Source organism: Nanorana parkeri, unplaced genomic scaffold (genome assembly GCF_000935625.1).
Source record: "Nanorana parkeri isolate BGI_ZX_2015 unplaced genomic scaffold, ASM93562v1 scaffold3, whole genome shotgun sequence".
NCBI classification, from domain to species: domain Eukaryota; kingdom Metazoa; phylum Chordata; class Amphibia; order Anura; family Dicroglossidae; genus Nanorana; species Nanorana parkeri.
This window is the reverse complement of record NW_017306271.1, coordinates 1,226,106-1,237,764: the sequence shown is the minus strand read 5'-3', so window position 1 is coordinate 1,237,764 and position 11,659 is coordinate 1,226,106. Positions and strand designations below refer to the sequence as shown.

Here is an 11,659-nt window from a genome sequence, read left to right as displayed (position 1 = left end):
GGGGGGGGGGGGGGGAGAGAAAAATGCTGCATAAAGATTGTATTAAAAGTTGCAGCTGAAATATATTGAGGATGCTAGAGGGGAGTAAACCCAGGAAGTCAGTCACATAATTTTTATGATACACTGGTGGAAGCTTTTGCCAAGAAGTTGTAGTACTTGGTACTTTAAATTTGAGAAGACCATGCTCTAAATTGTGAATTGTAGTATTGGGGTAGGAATCACAAATTGTGAATAATAGAGGTGGTAACTGGGTCTTTTTCTATGGTAAAGAGGTAGCATTTAGCATCTGGGTGTGTGTGTAAGGATTTACTAAAGCTGAGAAACGTTCGTTCAAATGATTGAATTTGTTCTCTTTTTGTTACGTTAGCCTGACATGTATCCTGGAAACTGCTGGGCATTTAAAGGAGCTCAAGGATATCTGGTTGTACGACTGTCGATGGCAATTTATCCTACCGCTTTCTCATTGGAACACATTCCCAGGTCTCTCTCCCCCACCGGCAATATCACAAGCGCACCAAAGGATTTTGCTGTATATGTAAGTGAGTTTGTTTGGATGAGTGAAGTCTCTAGGGTAGGCACTTCATATTGACAGCATGTTTCTCTCTTGAAAGGGGTTAGAAGATGAGTATCAGGAAGACGGGACACTGTTGGTTCAGTCTATGTACAATGACGCTGGAGAGGCTCTACAGACGTTCCAAGTGACGGTAGGTGGTTCTTTATGCTGTAACTCTGCTACCATAAATTGTAACTTACCTTAACACGTAAAGATTGCCTGTAGATCTGCTATCTGACTTTTGGGCACCAACCTTAAAGCTATGAATACATACATGTATTGTATTGGCTCTGGGTGTAAAACAGACCCTTGGTTTCAGAGTGAGTATTAAAGTGTGGAAACAGATAGGGGCTGATGTATAGATCTTTGGCTCAGCGTACAGCTGGGTGAATGCCATTCACACGGCATTACTACCATTAGAGGCAAGGAGTGCCATTTACGGTGGTGGTGCCGCACAAATGGTATTAACCCAGCTATACACTGGGCGGTAGATTTCTAAATCCTCCCCCAGTATGTGTGGCCAGAGAAATCTCTTTGCAAAAGTATTCAACTCTTTTGAAATTATTACTACTCTGTACACTTTTCTAAAATCAAGAAATTTGTCAGGAAAATGTGTAATTTAAAATGTTCCTAGTTTAATACAAACTGCTAATTTATTAAATGTCATTTATTAAAGCAATCTGTCCCCACTGCAACTAATGGAGACCAGTTCTTATGATGTACTATGTTATGTTCATTATCATTGTTTTCAGCATTGACTGGAGGGGCAGACGGGAGAGGGGGCTCTGGCTCTTAGCTGCATGAAATGTCAGTTAGCCCAGGTGGATCCCGATTCTTGGTTGCGGCACGGCTATGTGCGGTCAGCTGATGTATGCCTACTAGCTGCTGACTTTAGGTCACAGGAATACATTGGTAAATGTACTCCTGTGACCCAAAAAGATTTATCATTTGCCATGTTTATGGCGAGTGCCTTGGCTTTGGCAGATCTGTAACTTTTGCAGACCTAAGACCTTTTTTTCTATTTCTTGATTGCAGCTTTCTGTGTATGATTTTTGTTCCCATTTTTGTATTTCAGACCGAAAATAAGAATCCTTTTCAAATCGTGGAGCTACGAATCCTCTCCAATTGGGGTCATGCAGATTATACTTGTCTTTATCGCTTCAGAGCTCATGGAACCCCAGTGAAATAACAGCAGAACACTTGGCCTATGTGTACATAATTTTTATCTGTGTAAATACTTCAAACCTGGAACACTGGAATAAGTCAAGAACACGAGCAAGTGGGATGTTTCCTACAGGATCACTCTACGCCAAAACCGGAAACCAATTTGATATGTACAAAGATGTTGCCAATTTGCTTGACAAAATGCTGCATGCATATCGCTCAGGATTGAAAGGCCAGTTAGCAATAGACCCAACACTTCTAAATGGGAGCCAGTTTATTCGATACATTTAGTGATAGTCTGCTGCTGATCTGCAGTTAAAGCCAAATCTCTGCTACAAAATACAAGTGCATACAGTTTAGGGCTCTGTTTTGACATGAGTTAAGTTTGCTGATATCATTTAGTAAGGGAGGTAAAGATCCTTGTTTGTCCTAGAAATAGATCTATTGCCAATGACAAATCTTTTCACCTGAGTGGGGACGTAAGAGCTGCATTCTGGCTGTCATAGGCAAAACAAACAAACCGTAACATTTACATAAGATCCCAAGTCCTCACGGGTCATCCATCTTTCCAAAAACAACGTTTGTCAAGGGCTGCTGCAGAATGCAATATGTATAGAGCCGAAGCTTGTTGTATGTCTTTTTATTTTCTATTTGTTTACCTCCAGTAAAGTTTTGCTTACATGTAATCTATGGGTAGAATGTTTGTTTGCATTTAGCTCTACCCCAGTCCCACAGTAGTTCAGCTGTTAAAGGGGGACACTGTTAATATAAGCTGCCATTGCTAAACTCTCCAATGGGAATGCTGGTTTTCCTGCCTTGTCATCATGTTTTTGGGTGCTGTATGAGTCTCTGACCTGAAATACAGAAAAAAGCAGGTCTGAAACTTGACATTCACTTAAAAATGCTTCTTTTGGGTCTGTGATTCAAAGTACTTAAATCAGACACAGCCAGGCAACTAGCATTTTGAGGAGACCAGTAAAGCACCCCGCATACCCTTCAAGCACTTGTCTGGGATACTTTTGGCAAATGCTTTTTGCTTATCCCCTGTTCTAGGCCGTCAGTACATAGAAAAGTCTGAATTTCTCTGTTCTACATCTAGGAAGGTCACAGAGCTGCCCACAATATGTGGAAGTGTGCCAGGACAGAAACTTTGCAGCTGAATATCAGCATGAAGAGTAAATAACCACGTTACATGCCTCCTGCCAATGTACACCCTAGTAGTAAGGTCACATTCACACAGGCCATTTGACTGGTTTCATTGTGTTTGGGTGTGCTTGCGGTGAGTGACTTTGGAGGTAACCATTTGTGAACACGGAAACCATAAAGGTCCCGTGTTACATGTTCTGTTAAGTTGCATTTAACAAATAAACTACAACTAACTTACAGCACCCAAAGTACGATATAAATCAGGGGTAGCCAAACTCCGGCCCTTCAGCTGTGGTGAAACTACAAATCCCATGAGGCATCTCTCTTCAGGAGTCATGTCTGTGGCTGTGAGAATCTTGCAATGCCTCATGGGATTTGTAGTTCCAACACAGCCGGAGGGCCAGAGTTTGGCTACCCCTGATGTAAACAGTCCATTTACTTGTGTGCAAAGTGGAGTTCTTATTTATTGGTAACCAATTAGAATAAAAGCACTTAAGCTTCCTTCCTGGGACTAGTACATTTTCACCTATATCTTTGCACAGTGTAATTCATAATGGGATTCTATAAAACTGAAGCAGAAGGATAAGTAAAGGAGTTGCCCACAGCAACCATTTTACATGCCGCCTGCTGAATTGGAGGGGAAAACGAATGTATGACTGGTACGAGCACTGGACTTTCCTTGGTTCCTGTTTTGTAAATGTTTGTTGGTAAAATGTAATAAATTTGAGTTGCTGACTTTACCGGCAAAGGGTAGGAGCACTGTGCTGAAGCTGCTTTTCCATCCAAACCCTCAGCAATATCTGCTCGTTTCTCCAATTCTCTAGCTGAAGTTGGTGCGTCTGCCTCCTGTAGATTTCTTTTACTCGTGTACATGTATTTTAAATTATTTTGAAAGCTAGCCAAACAACAAATGTCAAATTTATATTTTTATGTATATATTTATAGAAATGTTTTATAAGTTCAGAGCCTCACTTTTCAGCGACATCTTGTATAGTTACAACACTCTGGTAACACAAAGCTAAAGTAGAATACCATTCATCTAGGATAGATTTCTAGTGGAGTAGGGCAGAGTCAGAGCTCCTTCTCCCCAGCATGACAACTGACCAAAGCTTTTCTTTTTTGCACTGTCATGGTCTCCAGCCTGTGGATTTCTGCTATAGATAATCCATTAGGCAGTGTGATGCATACATGAGTTCTGTGTCGTATGTCCTCTAGTGGATTCCAGATTGGTATATAGGCAGGGATTTTGATAGACTTGGGAGCTGGGTTCCCGGATTCAGTAGAGTCTCTAACTTTGCCCTATTCCACACTGTATCAAAGTTTATTGGGTGAAATTGTCCACTATAATCTCTCTGTAGCCAGAGAATTTTGCAGACTGTTTTAAAAAAAATAATATATATATCTGTATTGTACAACAGTCCAGACCCCTGAGAATGCAATTGCCTACACATGAGATGTACTGAAATTCAATAATCAAATTCAAATTCGTCAAGGAAACCGAAAACACTAATTTATTTTTAAAGATGCAAAATAGGACTGTGCAATGTATTTTTGTAAAGGCTTTTCAAAGTATTTGTTTTTCAGTAAATGTTTTTGCTTGCTTCATATTGACAAGATTATTGATATGTTTTAAATAAAGAGTTTACTTTTGGAGTGCATGTAATATTTGAAAAGGTAAATAAAGAGTACTACTTTTCTGTATTGGTTGGCATTGTCTTTTACTAGTGCTGGAAATGGAGATTGCGCAGGACCATTTGAATCACATGACGGAAGTCTTTAGGCTTTTTTTTCACAGAAAATTAATAAATGGCCAAAATAGGCGGCCAATGTGCTGCCAATGTGAAAATGCACCATACCTGTAAGGAAGGTAGTACATATTTACCTCTCCTGCTGCCTGCAGCCCCAGACGCTGCTCTAATGCAGAGGGATCTTCCATTGAATTCTGTTCAAAGTTCCCTTTCACAAGTGTGCTGCCCATTCCTCTCAGCAGGGGATCTGTGCAATGATTCTCTGGTGATCAGAGCAGTACAGAACAGATGACACTTATGGCACCATGCCTGTTAAGTGTTTGGGTTTTTTTTCCCCTCCTGAACTCGGATGTAAGTGGACATGTGTTTGCTCAGACCTGATCACCGCTGATCCATCACAATCAGGTCCACGAACGCTGTTCCTTTTTTCTTTTCAGACCTAGACTGAACTGGGGGTAATCGAATGAACACTTACATCTGTCTGCCCATAGTTACATTGGGCTTACAATCAGATCTGCCTGAAAAACTGACAGACCTGGTCGGGCCACCTGTGTGAAAGGGTCCTAAACCTTACACTTCAGCGGTGTCTCTCCTGTTCCCCGGCTGTGCTCCGTGTCTCCCACTGACCCCCCTACATCTAGACACTACAGTAAACTCCCAGTTATCTGCTATCCACGGGGATTGGTAGAATCTGGATATATGTAGCCTCTGGTTGCTTGAGAGTTACTATTAAAGATAGGTCTAACTAATGCCATACCCCATACTATACCATAACATAAAACTTTGTGTTGACTTTGTTTTAATATTGAAATACAGTAATCAAAAGCTAAGACAAATGCACATCTCCAGGATAATGCATGCCGCAGATCAGCTAAACAGTGAGTACACGGGATTTTTTTTTCTGGTTAGTTGAATACCAGATAACTGAGTTTACTGTTATTATACAGGATTATAATATAATTACAATGCCATCCAAAAGGAGTGAAGGACACTGCTTTCTGAGGGTAAGTGATGCAATTGGATTTTGGCAACTGGGCTGTCACCAAGTTTAAGCCAGCAGCCTAACCTATAAAGGGCTGCCAAAGTATATTCTGCCTGTAGTTGCTCCTCTCCTAGTGCTGTCCCCTCTCCCTCCTGCTTCAATGCAGGGGATGACAGCGATATGACCGTTTTATGTACATTTGCTAGCCATGTATAAAAATTTAAAAAAATACTGTAAGACGCAGGTAAGTTTAAAGCTTTGTGAAAAGGTTTTTTTTTTAAAGTTTTTGCTAGCAGTAGATATGCATAGTATTTTGCATAGATATGCATAGTATTTGCATAGATTTGCATAGATATGCATAGTATTTTAGCTCTGAGGCTAGGTCGGCTTTCAATAACCACAGTGCCTTAAATTGTTAAATCTTAAAAGGGTTATTAAACTCTTTTTTTTTTTTTGCATATCTACTGCTAGCAAAAACTTAAAAAAAAAAACCTTTTCACAAAGCTTTAAACTTACCTGCGTCTTCACCGCATGCTCCCGTCCGAAAATCTCGGCGGCCGCAAAGGATCTTGGGGCGGGCGCATGCACAGTTCAGATTTTCGTCCGAGAGACGCAAGGTAAGTCTATGGACAGCGTGCACCCGCATGCGGACACCGTGGGACAGGAAGTGTCAGCAAGCAAAGAAGAGTCGGCGCTGGATCGGAGACCCACAGCAGCGCTGGAGGGACAGCTGAAAACGACCGAAAAGATCGGATTAAGAGACATCATTTAAAGTAAGGGTAACTTGATTCAGGAGTTCTGATTAGCTAATCCAGTGTTTCAATAAATACAAATATTAACAAAAGAGAAAGGAAAAATTAATGAATGAACCTGTTTACCTGCTAGTAGTGATGAGCCGAGTGTTCGATTCGAACATGAGTTCGAATAGAACATCTGCAGTTCGAGCGCTCGCCGAACTTAATGGGATGTTCGCAGTTTGTTCGACCGCGGACATTCCATAAGGCAAAATGCCCTCAAGCTCTGATTTGTTAAAGACTTTGCCCAATCAGGGCTCAGCAGAGGAGGGGCCTGAAGTAGAAAGTTCTCTATCAGGTCCACCCGTGCTGATTGACAGCAGGCAGTGGGTGCAATTGGCTATTGCATTTTACAATATCCAATATCAGGCTGGGTATGGCTCCTAGCCTGCAATGAAGGGAGAGGGGGGGAAGGGGAGCCACAGCCGGACCGGAGAAGAAGCCGACGGACCAGGGGACCGGCGGCCGGGACAGCAGCGGAGGTACGGGGGGCAGCGAAGGCAGGCAGCGGTCTGTGTCCCTGCCGTCTCCGGCAACACAGATGCAGAGAGCAGCAGGGATTTGAAGGGACACAGGCCGCTGCAGCCACAGTTCTCAATGTACCGGCAGCTGCCAGTACATTGAAGAGAACTGTGGACTCGATTCGCACGTACGGATTGTCCGCAAGTCGGACGTCCGTAACCTGGGGACTGCCTATATTCATTTTCGAACGTCCAACACCCATTCACTTGCATTGAGTTCGAGTTCATATTCGAATATTCGGCCGTTCGAATACGAACCGAACACTGGGGTGTTCGGCTCATCACTACCTGCTAGCAAGCAATAGGACTTGAGAATTCATTGTCCACAAAAAACAGTCAGCGTCGTATACTTTTCTCAGATTAGTAATTGCTTGAAGAGCAACTCTGAAAGAAGATTGTCTAATCAGACTTTAGTGCATGTGTGGTCACTTTCAGATTTTAATACCAACAACTATCTAATGTGAAATCCTTCATACGGTATTCTTCTAAATTCTAACCTAAATTAGGATGTTTGTGTATTGGCCTGCCTTGTTGGTCCAGTAGCTTGACTGGGTGCCTCACACTTCAGTAGAGAGTTAAAATGCAGACGACTTGACTATAGTAACTTGCATATCAGATTTGCTAAAGTTTCAGGAGCCTAGAGTAAAAGGGCATTGCTTAGCCTAATGGATTCCATTCCATTGGGTGGGTGTCTTATGTAAGAGAAATCCTAAAAATGAGAATGGAGAGCCGTCTATAGTGGAAAGCTGAATATCTAATCCGATTTCATTGCATTTGTACAATATAGGTGTAATCAGAGCCTGGAGTTGAGCTTTTAGAAGTGACACAAAACTCAGGAGTTAAATCTTAAAGATGCATTCAAGTACTCATCTCTGAATTGGTGCGGACACTGTCTTTCCTTCTGGAGGGGGGCTACTTTTGTTCTCCATGGTCCCTGTGTGGGTAAAAGTTCACACAGCTCACTCCTGTATTAAACTACAATTTCAATACAAATTGGTAACCTAAACGTGAGATTGTAGTCCATCACAAGAGCGAGCATGGAGCTTTGAACTACTTTACAACACACAGGGTCCATGGGGAACAAAAGTAGCCCCCCTCCAGAAGGAAGGACAGTGTCAGCACCAATTCAGAGATGATTTGAGGATCTACAGACGAGGGATTCACAAATAAGCTACATTTTTGTTAATAGTTAGAAGAGAAGTATGGGGTAAGTGGTTTTCCCCATAGTTGTGTTAAGGGGTCATGGGAGGACATATACTAGCGTCCTCCCGTGACCCAAAGCTAAGTATTTAGCGAGCTACAGTTTGTGGTATACTGAGACCGCCGCAGCCGGGACAGATCCCTACCTTACTGTCGAGATCCACCCAGCTGTGTGATTGAGAGCTGGCTCTGCCTATCTAGAGGCAGAGCCAGCTGTGCCCGCCCCCTCCCCCAGTCAGCGCTGGAGGAGGGGGGAATCTCTGCAGGGAGCCGGGAGTGACAGTCACCACTCTCTGCAGGGAGATGGTCGAGAAGTGAGCAAGCGACGGTATGTGTTCGCTCACTTCCCGATCTATTGAGCCGACCTGTGACAGTTTAATTGCCACACGTCGCCTAGAACTATGAGGATGAGTGAATTTCACTCACCTCATAGTTCTCCTTTTAAGGTACTTAAATTTGTTTTTTAGATTCAACTTCTGAGTTTTGTGTCACTTTAATCTGAATACACAGGTTGTGTAGAATAAACTGAACGCAATTAACCTTTCTAATGAGCCAGAGAACTGTAATCCACATGTTCAGTTTTACAAGGATGAGGTGGTAGCCCTAGGCAGAGATTAGATTTGTCAGGAGGTGGAAGTGGAGCTCTTTATAGAAACAGATATAGTCCATTAGGGTTGTGCTATTGTGTGGTTTTGTACTAAATGATTTGGGTGTAGCCTCCAGAATGTTAATGGGCAAGGCATTACATGTATTTTTTAGGCTATGCAATTTTTTAAAAACAACTTGTTATAAAATATTACAGCCATTATCCATTGTCATCAGAAATAGGAAGTAGAAGAAACTAATAGGCGCCACACCCTAACCACATAATTACAAGCATCCAGGGAAGGTAAATGTCAAATTGGATGAACTATTTGCTTATGATTAGCATTAGCACTGTGAAGTTGACTTGCTAAGAAAATGTTTTCTCTTATGCTGATTGAATACAATTTTGGAAAGAAAATTAGCATCAGCACAAACAAAAAATGCAATTTAGCGAAGCTTGGTGTGCAGATGCCACTAGCCAAACTCTGGGATTAGAGTTACACACCATACATGGTGTGTAAATCATCATTAAAAAAAATCTGTATGTTATGTTTGGAGAGCTAAGTATCAAAATCTTACCTTTCAGCTCATTGGCTCCTACACATAACTTCAGGATTCTGGGTGACATGGGGAGTTGAGATGTGAATCTAGCAGTGAAGTGTTCTAGACTCATTCCCGCCCTCCTCGCTACTTGTCCATTCACAAAGAGACTTGCCATTTATTTATTTGAAGAATACAAGGTGTTCTGTGATTGCAGGAGAGCTGATGTTGAATCCCCGCCACCCTTCTCCAATCACAGAACGGCTTGTATTCTTTGAGAAATAATACAAGACATGTTGTTAATGAATGATTAGTGAGTAGGGACAGGCATTTGACCAGAGCACTTCTCTGCTTTGAGTTGCATCCCTCACTCTCCCTCAGTGCCTGGAAGTTGAGTGTTATGTGTAGGAGCTGGGATGTTGCAGGGTAAGATATTTATAATTTGGGTCCGCTTTAGAGGTAATTGACATCCACTGCGGAGTGTGAATTTGTTTTCCATGAGTTTGATTGTATTGCCTGCACATACCACTAGCATCCCAAAATGTTCCCGCATTGTATGCAAATACTGAATTTTCACAAAATGGAGTCTAGGGGATCCTAGAGTGCCAAAGAGCAGTATTTCAGGACCCTAGAGGTCGAAACAACTGAATATATACACTGCCTGGCAAAAAAAAAAAAAAGGTCACAGTAATATTTTGTTGGACCACCTTTAGCTTTGATTACGATATGCATTGGCTGTGGCATTATTTTATAGGCTTATGCAATGTCACAATATTTGAGCCCGATGAATCCTGGAATTGCCGTCTTGGAATACTCCCATGCCATTAGGGAAGAAAAAAAAAATCCATTGATGGAAAAACCTGATCATTCAGTATATTCAGGTAGGCAGCTGAAATAATTTTTTAGGGACCAACCCCAGATCACAACACTGCCCAAAATCCAGGTGGTGACTTTTTAGGGTCCGTGCACTGTGTATGTTTACTGTTCTGCCTTCAAAATGTATGTAGTTTTTCAAAAGCCACTTGGTCATGTGACAATAATTTGGCATCATTACACTTGACCAAATAGCAAGGAGGTGACCCAGGAAGCAGCATGATGATTTTCCTGGCTATACTGAGAGACAGTGGTGCATGCATCTCAAGACTGGTTGAATAAATTCTATTGGCAACACTAAGGACCCATTCACATATCTCACACATTTCCATGTGCTTTCATATGCATTAAAACCTGTCTTTAGTGCCCATTTGTGTCCAAGAAGTCCAAATTCTGGGGGGGGGAGGGGGGATTTATCAAAACTCAAAATGTTGTCCATAGTAACCAATCAGTGTCTCTTCGGTTCAGTTGTGCTTTGCAAATAAAAGCGAGAAGCTGATTGGTTGCCATGGACAACTGCTCCAGATGCTATCAGTCTACATAAAAGGGGTACCTGGGTGCAGTCACATGTCACTGCTATTTTTCAGGTGAAATACAAGACAAACTTTAGGTCACCCAAGAGGGACACCTGTTCCAGTGACAACTGTCATTTTGTAGAGATTTCCTTTCACTTCCTGCTGCCTCTCCAGGACAGAAAGTGAAGGGACATTTCCCCAAAGGGACACAGGTTATAACCCTTCCCTACTCTAAAACTAAGAACATTTTGACTATACATATGCTTTCATTTCCCTCAAAGAACTCCTTCACGATCCATCACAATGACAATGGCTGCTTATAACCACTACTGTCGTTGAAGTTTGTAAATGTTATAGAACTATTTCGCCTGATTTTGTATTCTTTGTGTTGATAAGCGGATACAGATATGAATCACTTGCTTGTACTTCAAAGCTGAACTCCCGCTGCAAAAACTTTAATTTCAATATATTCCTCAATAGTCACAAAGGATATAAATACACTTTAAATGCAACAAATGCCTTTCCAAGCCCAGATATTATCTTGTAAAGTAGCAGTGACATCATCACCGTGCTGCATATGCAAAGAAAAGAGCTGTGGGCGGGATTCAGCATTCCCACCCACTATAGGCTGCCTGCAGAAAACTGCAGGAGGGGGCGGAGACCAGACCAGCCACCCTGCATAAGTTGAGAGAGAGTAGCAGCGACTGGTCTTTATTAGAAGGAGCTCCTGCACACGGGAACATTTTCACACTGGATTGCTGCACAGATCTGGAAGAAATACACAAATCACACCAGGATTCATGTAGTAATACACAGGCTACCTAAACAGCATTGGACACCCACTCAACCCATAGCCCGATATTGTGCATGAACTGGGAATTGCTGGTGCTCAGGAAAAGCTCTGCCTGGCTGGCACACAGCTCCATGGTCTGAATGTTTATTAAATATTAACAGTTCACATCATAAACCTACTAACGCGTTTCAGCCATACATGGCCTTATAGCTATGACTAAGGCCATGTGTGGCTGAAGCACATTA

At 42.1% G+C, this 11,659-nt stretch overlaps 1 protein-coding gene across 1 annotated transcript in view; it reads left to right on the top strand.

Moving 5' to 3' along the window:
- Positions 1 to 11,659, top strand: part of SUN1 (Sad1 and UNC84 domain containing 1) — a 74,605-nt gene that overhangs the window by 55,342 nt on the left and 7,604 nt on the right. The window contains exons 21-23 of the mRNA XM_018571420.1: positions 368 to 535; positions 612 to 708; positions 1,633 to 2,118. Coding sequence (XP_018426922.1) covers positions 368 to 535; positions 612 to 708; positions 1,633 to 1,742 — 375 coding nt within the window. The 3' untranslated portion in view covers positions 1,743 to 2,118. The remainder of the gene's footprint in view (positions 1 to 367; positions 536 to 611; positions 709 to 1,632; positions 2,119 to 11,659) is intronic.